This window comes from Salmo salar, chromosome 12, assembly GCF_965601325.2.
Source record: "Salmo salar chromosome 12, fSalSal1, whole genome shotgun sequence".
NCBI lineage: Eukaryota > Metazoa > Chordata > Actinopteri > Salmoniformes > Salmonidae > Salmo > Salmo salar.
In genome coordinates, this window is record NC_138302.1 from 48,568,139 (window position 1) to 48,584,383 (window position 16,245).

The 16,245-nt window shown below is 41.2% G+C and overlaps 1 protein-coding gene, 1 long non-coding RNA gene and 1 pseudogene across 2 annotated transcripts; 1 reads left to right on the forward strand and 2 right to left on the reverse strand.

Annotated features, from left to right (window-relative positions):
* Window positions 1–167: 167 nt before the first annotated feature.
* On the reverse strand, window positions 168–3,627 carry LOC106565265 (uncharacterized). Its single transcript, XR_006758172.2, has 3 exons — window positions 3,476–3,627; window positions 1,961–2,205; window positions 168–1,461 (listed from the first exon to the last, which is right to left on the reverse strand). It is a non-coding gene; the product is annotated as an uncharacterized LOC106565265 (long non-coding RNA).
* Window positions 3,628–3,999: 372 nt separating this feature from the next.
* Window positions 4,000–5,363, reverse strand: LOC123725632 (EKC/KEOPS complex subunit TP53RK-like; annotated as a pseudogene).
* Window positions 5,364–5,812: 449 nt separating this feature from the next.
* slc2a10 (solute carrier family 2 member 10) lies at window positions 5,813–14,287 on the forward strand. Its single transcript, XM_014132178.3, has 7 exons — window positions 5,813–5,949; window positions 6,983–7,065; window positions 7,881–9,158; window positions 9,330–9,452; window positions 13,277–13,412; window positions 13,523–13,622; window positions 13,956–14,287. The coding sequence occupies exons 2-6, from the start codon at window positions 7,062–7,064 to the stop codon at window positions 13,620–13,622; spliced, it is 1,641 nt and encodes a 546-aa protein (XP_013987653.3). The 5' UTR covers window positions 5,813–5,949; window positions 6,983–7,061; the 3' UTR covers window positions 13,956–14,287.
* The last annotated feature ends 1,958 nt before the right edge of the window (window positions 14,288–16,245 follow it).

Genomic DNA, 16,245 nt, shown 5'->3' on the forward strand with positions numbered 1-16,245 from the left:
AAAGGTTGTTGGATCGAATCCCCGAGCTGACAAGGTAAAAATCTGTTGTTCTGCCCCTGAACAAGGTTGTTAACCCACTGTTCCCCAGTAGTCTGTCATTGCAAATAAGAATTTGTTCTTAACTGACTTGCTTAGTTAAATCAAGGTTAAATAAAAAAGATATACTACATATACTATATACTACATACTATGACTGTGTCACGTCCTGATCTGTTTCACCTGTCCTTGTGATTGTCTCCACCCCCTCCAGGTGTCTCTGATTTTCCCCAGTGTATTTATCCCTGTGTTTCCTGTCTCTCTGTGCCAGTTCGTCTTGTATGTTTTCCCAAGTCAACCAGCGTTTTTCCGTTCTCCCGGTTTTGACCCTTGCCTGTTTCTGGACTCTGTACCCGCCTGCCTGACCATTCTGCCTGCCTTGACCACGAGCCTGTCTGCCACTCTGTACCTCCTGGACTCTGATCTGGTTTTGACCTTTTGCCTGTCCACGACCATTCTCTTGCCTACTCCTTTTGGATTAATAAACATTGTAAGATTCCAACCATCTGCCTCCTGTGTCTGCATCTGGGTCTCGCCTTATGCCATGATAGACTGTCTAGCAACAAGAGAATTACGAGTAACTAACGCTGACTGAAATTCTCTATCAACAAAGCAGGACATCTATTCAGTGATCAGGGCCCGTATTCATTAAGTGCTGATCTAGGATCAGTTTAGCCATTCAGATCATCTATCAGCACTTAGACTCACGTCAACATTTCCCATCTTTTGAGGATGAATAGACCGAATGAAATAAACAAAAACAAGTATAAAGACATCAAACTACTGAACGTATCAAAATAACTACATAATGCTACAAACTTTAGCGGTAATATCCTTCTATACATCCTTTGACTATGCCTTAGCACTCTGGTTGTACAACTGATGTACTACCCATTTTCACAATGGTTGTGATACATCTGGTGTTTTTGCAGACATCACACAACTATTGTATCACAACCATTGTGTCAAATGCTTTGTACAACCTGAGTGTGTCAGTTGTACAACTTGAGTATACACTAGGCCTATGGGCTGTGACCGCACTCTCCGAGGGTGTCTCAGGGGGACAAAAAAACAAAAAACATTTCCTATTCACACATTGGTATAATACACACTTGTACATGCGTGAAATAGGACAAATATAAGCACCCACAAAATGATTATTATTATGTGCCTATGATATCTGACAGTGTGAACACTCTCTCCACGGCACCTGAACTCTGAGACGTAGTCCTCCGTGGTGGGACTCGGTTTGAGGAAGCTCCACATAGAGTACAGGCTGTTGACGTTCAGGCTTGGCGGTGAGTTGAAGACCTGGCCAGCAGGGACCCTCTGTCCGTCCTTAGACCAGCTGACCGACACTTGTTCAGGACATAGAGGTTGAGCGTAGTGGCTCACACTTGATGAATATCACATTCATAGGGGTGCCTGTTGAAGAAGACACATGGGTCCTATTCATTAGGCACAAAATGGAAGAGAATTTACAGAAACAGGGAGGGAGTAGCTGGACTTTTTGTTTTGCTATGATAAGCCCTAGTGAACATAACATGATGAGGCACATTACGTTTGCTCTAAAAAGTTACAAGACACTTGAATATATATCTTGAATATCAGCTCCATCAATTAAATTCTGTCTCTGTTGATGCATTCTCTTGACCAACATTATGAAAACCAAACATGTAGAATTCAATTTCCAGGATGAAGACTTCCCCACTAACTTGTAATTCATCTACACTCAATCTTTATGACAATTACCACAATATAGCGAAGCTCTGATTGGCAGAATACATTTGTGAGATAACTGTAAACAGGTAACTAAAACAGGGGTCTCAAACGGGCGGCCTGTGTGCCAGAATGTGGGCCCAGGGCCGAACGAGTTCGTGACCCAGAGCTAAAATGGCCACCATGTCTCTGATTAGTTAGTTACCTTGTGTGTTGATATGATCGAGAACATCTTTGTATACTGGCCCAGAGAAACTGGAGTGATACACGCGGCACGTGTAGACCGCCCTCTTGTCCTCCTGAGTCATAGTCATCTCGATTTTACTCCACATGCTATACACCTGCTCACAATCGTTTCTCGACCACTCGAGATGGACTTTGTCCGGGTAGAACTTCTGAACCCGACAGCATAGCACCAGCAACCTCTCCACCTTTGGGATCTGAGGAACTCTGGACATTTTTAAGAACGAGGGAAAGTGAAAAGGGAAAAGAGTGTGTTAATTCTAAGTCTAAGTATTCAGACCCTTTGACTTTTTCCACATTTTGTTATGTTACAGCCTTATTCTAAAATGTATTAAATATTAATTTTTTCTTCCTCAATCTACACACAATACCCCATAATGACAAAGCGAAAACAGGTTTTTAGACATTTTTGCAAATAAAGAACAAAAATAACTTATTTACATAAGTATTCAGACCCTTTGCTATGAGACTCAAAATTGAGCTCAGGTGCATCCTGTTTCCATTGATCATCGCTGAGATGTTTTTACAACTTGATTGGAGTCCACCTGTGGTAAATTCAATTGATTGGATATGATGTGGAAATGCACACACCTGTCTATATAAGGTCCCACAGTTAAAAGGCACATACATTGCAGCCCACTTGGAGTTTGCCAAAAAGAACATAAAGGACGCTCAGACCATGAGAAACAAGATTCTCTGGTCTGATGAAACCAAGATTGAACTCTTTGGCCTGAATACCAAGCGTCACATCTGGAGGAAACCTGGCACCATCCCTACGGTGAAGCATGTTGGTGGCAGCATCGTCATGCTGTGGGGATGTTTTTCAGCTGCAGTGACTGGGAGACTAGTCAGGATCGAGGGAAAGATGAATGGAGCAAAGTACAGAGAGATCCTTGCTGAAAACCTGCTCCAGAGCGCTCAGGATCTCAGACTGGGGCGAAGGTTCACCTTCCAACAGGACAACGACTTATGTAAATATTTTATTTATTTTTTATTTTAATACATTTGTTAAGATTTCTAAAAACCTGCTTAGAATAAGGCTGTAATGTAATGAAATGTGGAAAAAGTCAGTGGGTCTGAATACTTCCGAATGCACTGTCAATGGATTCTCCGCTCCCTGCGGCTGTAGCCTGGACATTGAATCGACTGCTCACACTGTAGGTGCCGCCTGGATTGAACACAGCCATTCCGGTACACACGTATTGTGAGAGGGTCCTGCGGACTATGCTCGCAGGTATTTTAAGATATCACCATAAAAACATATGCATAGCATCAACAGCTACTGTAGGATGTCTTCGCATACATTTAGTAATACCACAATAAAAAAAACTGAAAACTGAACTTGTTTCATAGCCAAGACAAGTACCGTTGTTTGCTTGTGGGGTTGACTTTGACCTTTGTCCCAATGGCGTTACTTCTAAGAAAACCCTAGTGAAATTGCAATGACAATCAAAATACTGAGCGTTTTTCCACATACCTTTACACTCCCAAAGGATGAGTATAATTGTGATGACATTGTTAATATCCCAGCAGCTATTCATTGGGATTCACGTTTGGTTGGGATGTTTACCGTGACAGGACTGGAGAGCAATTCTGAAAGTAAACATTTACACGCCTATCTCAGTCATGTGATTTCCCAGCTCCAATTGAAACAGGAAAGCTCATAAAAGATCCCAAGTAAGGCCTTCCTTACATAACAAGGAATATGATTGTGGGCCATCAGAAAGGCACAATAGAAATGGGATTGAGAAATCATTGTCGGACCAGAATGAAGAACCTCATTCTAGATTCTCATCACATTGAATTAACCAGTGAAAGAAGTGGTCCTCTGTAGCTCAGTTGGTAGAGCATAGTGCTTGCAACACCAGAATAGTGGGTTTGATTCCGGGGACCACCCATCCTTAGAATGCATGACTGTGAGTCACTTTGGATGAAAGCGTCTGCTGAATAGTGTAAATTGTTACGTCAGGAAAAAGCACAAATAAAGCCAAGGGTCTTTTATTTCAATAACAAATATTTGTAGTAACATAACATTGTCGGACCGACAGCTTCTCCACTGTCTATGCCTATATGCTACCATCTAAATATCAAATAGAACACTTAACAAATCAGTGCCAAACGGGCCATGTCCTTGTAAATGCATTTGTACAAACGATCTCATAGGTTCCCTTTAACAGACCATCGACCTCTTTCTCCCACTCACCCGAACTTTGTCAAGCTTATTGACAACGGCGAGGGGCTTCTTGGACGAGGCTGCGTAGGCCTTCAGCAGCTTCTCGAACAGAACCTCTGTGTTGGGGTGGGTGCTCAGGAAACCTTTCTCCAGCACGTACACGTCCACTCCCTTGTCCTCGGGCAAGGCCGATATGTAGCTCAGGCCAAAGTCAATAAAGACCAGCTCTGTCTCTCCACTCTGAGCTCCAGCCTTCAGCAGCACGTTGGACGTGGTCAAGTCTCCATGGACGACGTCCTCGCCATGCATTTTGGCCAGAATCCGACCCATCTTCTTAGCGAGCTGTTCCAGACGGTCCTCTAGGATTTTCTGGGTGGAGGAGCGCTGCATGGAGGCGATGTGGTCTCTGAAGGTTATGTAGCCCACAATGTCTTCAAGAAAGATGCAGTGGGAGGTGTAGTCTACAAAGTAGACGACTGGTGCAGATATGCCTGGAGAGAGAGAAAGAGGGTGAGAGAGAGAGGAACCGAGAGAGAGAGAGAGAGAGAGGAATATTAGACACTAATATTAGACACTGTATACCACGGGTATGACAAAACATTTATTATTTTTACGTTGGTAACCAGTTTATAATGCAATAAGGCACCTCGGACTTTGGTGTATATGGCCAAAATACCACGGTTAAGGGCTGTATCCAGGTACAGTCCTTAGCCGTGGTATATTGGCCATATACCACAATCCCTCGGGCCATTTTGCTTAAATATATTATTTGATATGTATGACCTCATATAAATAAGATAGAATACTTATCATATAGACTTTGCAATCATCAACATCCTGTAATTTGGAAGTATTTCACAGTTGTCCAGCTCACAAAGACACCACGGCAACACCTCTGCAGTGCGGTGCAGCTCTGCAACTTCCATTTATTTCATGATTTGAAACCATGTAGATCCCCAGCAGTCACTCAACAGCTTTTCAACAGCGAAGTATTGAGAGCATCTCTTGCATGGTTCTGCGATGTGTGAGTTTTTCATCCAGCACCGGGTATACAATTTAGGAAACCTTTATTTTACAATGGTCAGCTTGCCAAAAAACGTCCCCGATATACACGAGCTCTTGCACCCTGTTTCATCAGTTCTATTTTCTTGAGAAACTGCAGGAGGGCCACGCTGTTCGCCTCAACAGCCATGTTTACAAATCACTTTTTTTTCTGCTTGCAGACAGGTGGCACAATTGCATGTATTTAAAAGTTCTGCCACCCTTAGTTTCGGTGTAAAACTGACAGGGATATTTCAACTGTCGAAATTTAAAGACTGGAGATTCAGCCAGGTCACAGATGCTATCACTATCACATCTGTAGGAATAATTCACGACGGCAAATGATAGCCTACTGCGAGGTTTATAACATTCTTTGTAAAATAACTATCACACATTACGTTTTTCCATACGTGTTGTCATTCATATTGGCTTAATCTATTTATGAGTCGAAATTAATGCTATGCCTATGGTATGGGCCTACAATTTTCGATAGTTTCACTACGTGAAGCATGGGAAAAGTTTCATTAGGAGTTGGATTTCCTTGGAATATTTTAAATGTTGTCGAGATGTCGGCCCCTGGTGTCAAAAGTTTGAAATGGACTCTCTTGCAATTTGAGACTTGCAATTTGAGACGCTTTTCTCTGCCACGTAGCTTCAACTTCCTGATGTAAAGTCATACATTGTGTTGCTCCGAAGTTAACCAAATGCATCTTCACCAGAAACATTGTAACAACATGGTAAGCAAATTTACTACAAAAAGGATACAAAAAACAAAGCATCTTAGTCATTGCCTTACGTAAATGAGTGCACTCGAGCGCGTCCTCTGAAGTTTAACGGGATACTTGCCTTTGAGAGTCTATCCGCATGATGGGAAATCTTAAACTTTGTTTTAATTCGTCGTTTCTTCTTTGATTTTAACTTTCAACCAATGTTGGTAAGGGTAGTGTATGTAGTCTACTGTCTAGTCTGTATCTGTGCTTTAGCCTATTAATATGCAAACGTTCAATAACGGTATTCCATGATAGCAAGGGTGCCTACCGTCCAAAAATGTACAATCAAGCAATAATTTATTTTACATTTCTGATATGATAAAGATAAAACATACTGGTGTTTTACTGATAAGCGCATCAACAATGGCAACAGGTAAAATAGTGGTGAATATCATATGTCTTTTGTACCTTCAATGTATTTCTTATTTTCCATATAGCCATTAGTATGAACAATATAGGCCTGTTTGTTTTGAGCATGCAATAAAACTGGTCTTTGGATGGTGACAGAATATAATGGAATGGAATATAATATTATTATACTGTACATTAAATAGAATAGATGGGATATAATAGATAAAAAGGACTTGTACTTAATGTATTACCGTTATTCTAATTGAAACAACGCTGCTGCAGTATTTTGAAAGGACATGTTAAATTCATCAATGCATTGTCGTCTCCTCTCTGCAGCCTATTTGCAAGGGATATTACATTTGCTACCAGTGCATAAGGTGCTTTTTCCAAACAGAGAAAACGAGCAATATCTGATTAACGGCCAGAGTGCATGTTGTTGAGGTAATCTCAAGTGGTCTTGTCTAATGAAATCAGTGGTATAAACAGGGAGTTGTCATGACTACAGAGCTGTGCCGCCTCTTGCGCTCGCTGTCTTGTTCATGCGTCGTAGGACGTCTCCTTTTGGGCGCGCGAGGTCATAAACGTTTTATTTCTCTATTTATAAACATCATTTTTTATGTTTCATGGATTATTTTTGCTTCTGTTTTAGAGTCGAGAAATGTCAACATGGACTGAGCCTGGCTTTAACTGAAATGTGTTTTTAGTTGAAGGAATAGCAACTCAATATTATGGGTAAGTTATTTTGATTATTTCAACCTAATTATCTTACAACATCAAGGCAAGCTGTTATGAAATGACACAGAATAATTTATGGGACCACTAATTGTAAAATCCAGGTGAAATATTTGCACATTGCCACTATGTTCTACTGTCCAGCTCCTGTTATTTCATTGGATGTGCATAAAACCCAATGATGTATATATATAAAACCCCTTCATGAAGTAAAACCATGTGGCATAGAAAATACATACAACATTTTTTGCCTGAATATACAACCACTAACAACTAAAATAATGTAGATGTACAGTAGGCCTAACAGTACATGTATGCAATACTTATCCATTGCAATACTTATGCATATGCAGAACTGTAAAAAAAAAAAAAAAACGTTATCATCAGTGACGACACCACTTTGTAGAGTTTACAATTATTATCCTGGAGTTTTGCTAGATTAATCAGAAATAGATATTGCATATAAAACATGTATACCTGGACATGAGGAACATAATCAATTGTTAATGTCCTTTCTCCAAACATGAGCATACCTTTGAATAGTTCATGTTTCTTCTATGGGACAGAATATGTATGATAAGCAAATTTCTTAGCTGCTTTACTAAATGTCCTCTATATAGGCACACATACAGTAATATGAAAATAGACACAAATGATTACATAGTGTTGCACCTTAATATTTTTTACCTTCTGTGGAAACCATTATCAATTGTATCACATCATCCAAGAATCATTCAAATGTTAACAAAATGAATCCTATACTCACATAATGAATTGTATACTTATATACTCCAAACCTTTTTCTTCTTCCCTAGGTTGCTCCACCCTGGCCCTCTCCAGTGTGGTGTCCACGCTTGGTGGCCTGGTCTTTGGCTACGAGCTGGGGATTATCTCCGGGGCTCTCCTCCAGCTCCAGGCCGAGTTCCGACTCACTTGTGTCCAGCAGGAGGCTGTGGTCAGTGCCCTTCTGATCGGGGCCTTGCTGGCCTCCCTGGTCGGTGGGTGGCTGATTGACCGCTACGGCCGGAGGAACTCCATCCTCCACAGCAACGTCCTCATCCTGGCCGGGAGTTTGATTCTGGTCAGCAACTCTTACTTGGCACTGGTGGTGGGCAGAATCACGGTGGGCTTCGCCATGTGCATCTCCTCCATGTCCTGCTGTATCTTTGTATCGGAGATGGTCACACCCAAGCACAGAGGTTTTTTGGTGACTCTGTACGAAGTTGGTATCACCGTGGGCATCCTGGGAGCTTACGCCATAAACTATATCCTGTCCGATGCCAGGCAGGGATGGAAGTATATGTTTGGGTTAGCCATCGTGCCTACTTTGGCTCAGTTTGTCTCCATTTGGTTTCTCCCGTCCAATGCCGGAACACCTGCAGCTGGCCAAAGGGCAGGTGCTCAAAGCCAAAGAGGTCTTATTCACTCCATTGAGAATCACAAAGTGGAGAATTCGGCACATGTTTCCAACATACTCGATAATCCACAGTACAGCTTTCTGCACCTCTTTCAACAGAAGGACAACATGAGGACCAGGACTACCATTGCGCTAGGCTTGGTGATCTTTCAACAGTTCACAGGTCAGCCCAATGTGCTCTTCTACTCCTCAACCATCTTTCATTCAGTGGGCTTCAAGAGCAATGCCTCGGCAGTGCTGGCGTCCTTGGGCTTGGGGGTAGTCAAGGTGATCGCCACCTTGGTCTCCATGGTGTTTGCCGATAGGGTTGGCAGGAGGCCTCTGCTCATTGGTGGATGTACAGTAATGTCCGTGTGTTTGATCACCATAGGACTTTTGAGCGGGCGTTCAGTGGTCAACACCAAGACGCCCTGTAATGCTGGGGATTATATCAATAACAGCACACCCCTTTCACAGCTATCGGTGGGAAATCAATCAAGCTTTGACATTTCTGTCAGTCAACGCCTTGGACGTCACGATATGACCGAAGTAAGGCATATCGCTTACGATGCTGAGAGATCCTTAGGTACTTTGATGCCAGTGGCTTCTCCAGCAGTCCACAATGGAGTGGTGAACTGGATCATTTTACTCTGTATGATGGCAGTCGTCAGTGCATACTCAGTTGGATTTGGACCAAGTAAGTACTTTCTCCTAGGATTATTCATAATTATCGTATTTTCTGGCAAATTATCTAAATGTGGGGCCACAAGATTATTGTTAAGCTTAGCTAGAACTTGCTTTTGACAATCATATGGAGTTGTCTTGTGAATGACTAGAGGTTAATGTTTGTGAATTTTCCGTTGCATAGTGACCTGGCTCATTTTGAGTGAAATATTTCCTGCTACGGTCAGAGGGCGAGCGTTTGCCTTCACCAACTGCTTCAACTGGGCTGCCAACTTAATTGTCACATTCTCCTTCTTGAATGTCATCAGTAAGTGTCTACCTCTATGAATTCACATTCAATCAAGTCTGGTTTGCTACAGTGCATTCGGAAAGTATTCAGACCCCTTGACCTTTTTCCACATTTTGTTACGTTACAGCCATATTCTAAAATTGATTAAAGATTTTTTCCCCTCATCAGTCTACAAACAATACCCCATAATGACAAAGCGAAAACAGGTTTGCACCTGAGCTCAATTTCGAGTCTCATAGCAAAGGGTCTGAATACTTATGTAAATAAGGTATTTAAAAATGTTATTTTTAATAAATGTGCAACAATTCTAAAAACCTGTTTTCGCTTTGTCATTATGGGGTATTGTGTGTAGACTGATGAGGGGAAAAAATATTTAATCAATTTTAGAATATGGCTGTAACGTAACAAAATGTGGAAAAAGTCAAGGGGTCTGAATACTTTCCGAATGTACAGTATATAGTGCCAGTCAAAAGTTTGGACACACGTACTCATTCAAGGGTTAAACAAATCAAAATATATTTTATATTTGAGATTCTTCAAAGTAGCCACCCTTTTCCTTGATGACAGCTTTACACACTCTTAGCATTCTCTCAACCATCTTCATGAGGTAATCACCTGGAATGCATTTCAATTAACAAGTGTGCCTTGTTAAAAGTTCATTTGTGGAATATCTTTCCTTAATGCGTTTGAGCCAATCAGTTGTGTTGTGACAAGGTAGGGGTGGTATACAGAAGATAGCCCTATTTGGTAATAGACCAAGTCCATATTATGGCAAGAACAGCTCAAATAAGCAAAGAGAAACGACAGTCCATCATTACTTTAAGACATGAAGGAAAGTACATTCGGAAAATTTCAAGAACTTTGAACGTTTCTTCAAGTGCAGTCGCAAAAACCATCAAGCGCTATGATGAAACTGGCTCTCATGAGGACTGCCACAGGAAAGGAAGACACAGAGTTACTTTTGCTGCAGAGGATAAGTTCATTAGAGTTACCAGCCTCAGAAATTGCAGCCCAAATAAATGCTTCACAGAGTTCAAGTAACAAACACATCTCAACATCAACTTTTCAGAGGAGACTTCGTGAATCAGGGCTTCATGGTCGAATTGTTGCAAGGAAACCACTACTAAAGAACACCAATAAGAAGAAGAGACTTGCTTGGGCCAAGAAACACGAGCAATGGACATTAGACCAGTGGAAATCTGTCCTTTGGTCTGATGAGTCCAAATTAGAGATTTTTGGTTCCAACCGCCGTCTTTGTAAAACACAGAGTAGGTGAACAGATGATCTCCGCATGTGTGGTTCCCACCGTGACGCATGTAGGTGGTGTGATGGAGTGGGGGTGCTTTGCTGGTGACACTGTCAGTGATTTATTTAGAATTCAAGGCACACTTAACCAGCATGGCTACCACAGCATTCTGCAGCGATACGCCATCCCATCTGGTTTGCAATTAGTGGGACTATCATTTGTTTTCCAACAGGAAAGACTATGGCACCGATAGAGATGGCAGCTTCGCTTCAAGTCCTTAGGAAACTGTGCAGTATTTTGTTTTTTATGTATTATTTCTTACATTGTTAGCCCAGAAAACCTCAAGTGTTATTACATATAGCCGGGAAGAACTATTAGATATCAGAGACATCAACTTACCAGCACAACCAGCACTATGACCAGGAATACGACTGTCCCAAAGCGGATCCTTAGTCTGCACCTCCCAGGGCATTTGAACTGATTCCCGAGGCCGACCCAAAACAATGCAGTCGGAGGAGAGGATGCCGGAGCGCTCTTCTAGTGAGGCTTCGGATGCGCGCACACCACCCACCGCTTATTTTTTATATTACTTGCTAATGTCCATTCCCTAGTTAACAAAGTCAACAAAATTAGGGCAAGGGTTGCTTTCCAAAGAGATATCCGGGATTGTAACATACTCTGTTACATGGATACATGATTAGCTGGGGACATGCTGTCGGAGTCTGTACAGCCAACGGGATTTTCAGTGCATCGCGCTGACAGGAACAAACATCTCTCTGGTAAGAAGAAGGGCGGGGTTGTATGTTTCATGACTAACGATGCATGGTGTAATTGTAACAACATAAAATAACTAAAGTCCTTTTATTTACCTGACCTAGAATTCCTCACAATCAAATGCCGACCATATTATCTCCCAAGAGAACTCTCCTCGGTTATCGTCGCAAGCGGATACCAAGACTGCCATCAAGGAACTTCACTGGACTTTATGCAAACTGGAGGCCATATATCCTGAGGCTGCATTTATTGTAGCTGGGGATTTTAACAAAGCTAATCTGAGAACAAGGTTACCTAAATTCTATCAGCATATCTATTGCAGAACACGAGCGAGTAACACACTCGACCACTGCTACTCTAACTTCCGCAATGCGCAAACCCTCACTAACATTTACAGGTGCACAATTGAGAGCATCCTGTCGGGCTGTATCACCGCCCAGTACGGCTTGTCTTTATCTTGGCCAGGTCGCAGTTGTAAATGAGAACTTGTTCTCAACTGGCCTACCCGGTTAAATAAAGGTGAAATAAAAAAATTAAAACCGGCAACTGCACCGCCCACAACCGCAGGGCTCTCCAGAGGGTGGTGCGGTCTGCACAATGCATTACCGGGGACAAACTACCTGCCCTCCAGGACACCTACAACACCCAATGTCACAGGAAGGCAAAAAAGATCATCAAGGACAACAACCACCCGAACCACTACCTGTTCACCCCACTATCATCCAGAAGACGAGGTCAGTACAGGTGCATCAAACCTGGGACAGAGAGATTGTAAAACAGCTTCTATCTCAAGGCAATCAGATTGTTAAACAGCTAGCACAGAGAGGTGGCTGCCTACCTACATACTTCATATCATTGGCCACTTTTATAAATGGCACGCTAGTCACTTTAATAATGCCACTTTAAGAGTGTTTACATATTTCACATTACTCATCTCATATGTATATGCTGTATACTATATCCTTCACTATCTATTCTTTACTATCTATTGTATCTTAGCCGCTCTGTCACTTCTCATCCATATATTTTATACTTATATATTCTCATCCCATTCCTTTACTAGATTGTGTGTATTAGGTTTTGTTGTGGAATTGTAAGCTATTACCTGTTAGATACTGCTGCACTGTCGGATCTAGAAGCATTTCGCTACACTCACAATAACATCTGCTAACCAATTTGATTTGATATGAGGACAGTGACCCAACACACCTCCAGGCTGTGTAAGGTCTATTTCACCAAGAAGGAGAGTGATGGAGTGCGGCATCAGATGACCTGGCCTCCACAATCACTCGACCTCAACCCAATTGAGATGGTTTGGGATGAGTTGGACCGCAGAGTGAAGGAAAATCAGCCAACAAGTGCTCAGCATATGTGGGAAGTCATTCCAGGTGAAGCTGGTTGAGAGAATGCCAAGCGTGTGCAAAGCTGTCATCAAGGCAAAGGGTGGCTACTTTGAAGAATCTAAAATGTAAAAAATATTTTGATTTGTTCAACTCTTTTTTGGTTACTACATGATTCCACATGTGTTATTTCATCGTTTTGATGTCGTCACTATTATTCTACAATGTAGAAAATACTAAAAAGAAAGAAAAACACTTGAATGAGTAGGTGTGTCCAAACTTTTGACAGGTACTGTATGTGTTGGTATTACGAGCAATGGAAGATGTAGGAAGATAGGAGCATGCTAAAACACTAGGATGCTAGTTCAATCTTCAAAGATTGAACTATATTCCTTCTATGGCGCTCAACCTAGAATGCAGTGCAGTATCTTTATTTAAAAAGTATCTACCTGGCAATTAAGTTGATTATGTTTCGTCACCAGATGTAATTGGTTTGTCTGGGACATTCCTTTCTTATGGGCTGATTGGAGTGGGAGCGGTGGTGTTCTTTTACTTCATGTTACCAGAGACCAAAGGGAAATCACTGGAGCAAATAGACAGGGAGCTCTGTTTGAAAAGGTATAACTCAAACTTCAGTCTATCAATATGCAGTAAAAATAGAAATGTTATTTTCAACGTGATCTGAAATGCAGTTAGATCTAGGAACTTATCTGTTTCTTCTTTTGTAGGGTACACAACAGTGAAGAATGCTGTAACATCCTTAGCAGGAGTATCGTCTCCCCCGGGTATCAAAGAGTGCACATTGTTAGCTCAGCAACCCAATGTTGAGTAAGTCTATCCAAGTGTTACATTCTAAGTATATATATATTTTTTTACACTCTTGCAACCTGACTGAAACAACGGACTGATGCTAATGTCGGTATTGAAAAGTTTAGCATATTGATTCGTCCAGCTACCATAGCAGAGCTTACGACATGACTGAACAATGTTTTATTGCACTGATATTTCAAACTTATTTTTCGAATGCTTGTGAACAATTCTGTCACTTGTTTTCGCAAATGAAAATGAAGCACAATGTTTTTTTGCAAGTCACTCTGCCATTCTACTACCTTTCAATAGTCTTCAAGAAAAATAACAGCAGTTTTCCATTTCCATCAAGAGTCAACCTATACGGGGGTCGTCATCTGGCATCACCATCATCAGTTTAGGAGTCTGAGAAAGCTGATCCACTGAGGGAGTCTTGCTCTAACCAATGACAATGTTGTCCTATCCTTCGTTTTGTTCTATGTAATATGTATAACCCAAGTATGCCTAGCCTACTATGTTTATGTTTGTAAAATGTTTAACCATTTAGAGAACCATAATGGAAATACGTTTTCAAACTTTTGTGTCATCCTCAAAGATTTTAAATGCATTATCCACGTGTGGTTGTATTGTGTTTGAAATCAAATAAATCTATAACCTCGGCTATGGAGCCGCATGGGGCTCCTTAACTGGGCCTTTACGGCGCAATTGGCGATTTAATCTAATTAGTCATTCAAAGTCGTTAGTCTTTGAAGTTCAATAGAATTCATCAAATGGCACTCTGCCAGATAATGAAGCTCTAAAACAGTAGTCTAATTAAACCTAGCATTACAATAAAAATGTATCACCACTGTCAGAATTCATTTCAAAACATAGCAAAACGTATATACAGCGCATTCGGAAAGAATTCAGACCCCTTGACTTTTTCCACATTTTGTTACGTTGCAGCCAGATTCTACAATGTATTAAATAAAACATGTTCCTCATTATAAACACAATACCCCACAATGACAAAGTGAAAACAGGTATTTAGAAATTGTTGCATATTTAATCAAAAACATATTTACAGTTGAAGTTGGAAGTTTACATACACCATAGCCAAATACATTTAAACACAGTTTTTCACAATTTTATTTAAAAAAAGTGAAATGTCAGAATAACATTAGAGAGAATGACTTATTTCAGCTTTTATTTCTTTCATCACATTTCCAGTGGGTCAGAAGTTTACATACACTCAATTAGTATTTGGTAGCATTGCCTTTAAATTGTTTAACTTGGGTCAAACGTTTCGGGTAGCCTTCCACAAGCTTCCCACAATACGTTGGGTGAATTTTGGCCCATTTCTCCTGACAGAGCTGGTGTAACTGAGTCAGGTTTGTAGGCCTCCTTGCTCGCACACGCTTTTTCAGTTCTGCATACACATTTTCTATAGGATTGAGGTCAGGGCTTTGTGATGGCCACTCCAATACCTTCACTTTGTTGTCCTTAAGCCATTTTGCCACAATTTTGCTTGCTAGTATACTTGGGGTCATTGTCCATTTGGAAGACCCGTTTGCGACCAAGCTTCAACTTCCTGACTGATGTCTAGAGATGTTGCTTCAATATATCCACATAGTTTTCTTTCCTCATGATGCCACCTATTTTGTGAAGTGCACCAGTCCCTCCTGCAGCAAAGCACCCCCACAGCATGATGCTGCCACCCCCGTGCTTCACGGTTGGGATGGTGTTCTTCGGCTTGCAAGCTTCCCCCTTTTTCCTCTAAACATAACGATGGTCATTATGGCCAAACAGTTCTATTTTTGTTTCATCAGACCAGAGGATATTTCTCCAAAAAGTACTACCTTTGTCCCCATGTGCAGTTGCAAACTCTAGTCTGGCTTTTTTATGGCGCTTTTGGAGCAGTGGCTTCTTCCTTGCTGAGCGGCCTTTCAGGTTATGTCGATATAGGACTTGTTTAACTGTTTATATAGATCCTTTGTACCTGTCTCCTCCAGCATCTTCACAAGGTCCTTTGCTGTTGTTCTGGGATTGATTTTCACTTTTCGCACTAAAGTACGTTCATCTCTAGGAGACAGAACGCGTCTTCTTCCTGAGCGGTATGACGGCTGCATGGTCCCATGGTGTTTATACTTGCATACTATTGTTTGTACAGATGAATGTGGTACCTTCAGGCATTTAGAAATTGCTCCCAAGGATGAACCAGACTTGTGGAGGTCTACAATTCTTTTCTGAGGTCTTGGCTGATTTCTTTTGATTTTACCATGATGTCAAGCAAAGAGACACTGAGTTTGAAGGTAGGCCTTGAAATACATCCACAGGTACACCTCCAATTGACTCAAATGATGTCAATTAGCTTATCAGAAGCTTCTAAAACCATTACATTTTCTGGAATTTTCCAAGCTATTTAAAAGGCACAGTCAACTTAGTGTATGTAAACTTCTGACCCACTGGAATTGTGATACAGTGAATTATAAGTGAAATAATCTGTCTGTAAACAAATTGTTGGAAAAATGACTTGTGTCATGTACAAAGTAGATGTCCTAACCGACTTGCCAAAAATCTAGTTTGTTAACAAGAAATGTGGAGTGGTTGAAAAACAAGTTTTAATGACTCCAAAGTAAGTGTATGTAAACTTCCAACTTCAACT

Coding starts and splice junctions, on each gene's coding strand:
- slc2a10 (XM_014132178.3), top strand. Junction 9,453..13,276: donor CTCCTTCTTGAATGTCATCA/GTAAGTGTCTAC, acceptor TTTCGTCACCAG/ATGTAATTGGTTTGTCTGGG. Junction 13,413..13,522: donor AGGGAGCTCTGTTTGAAAAG/GTATAACTCAAA, acceptor CTTCTTTTGTAG/GGTACACAACAGTGAAGAAT.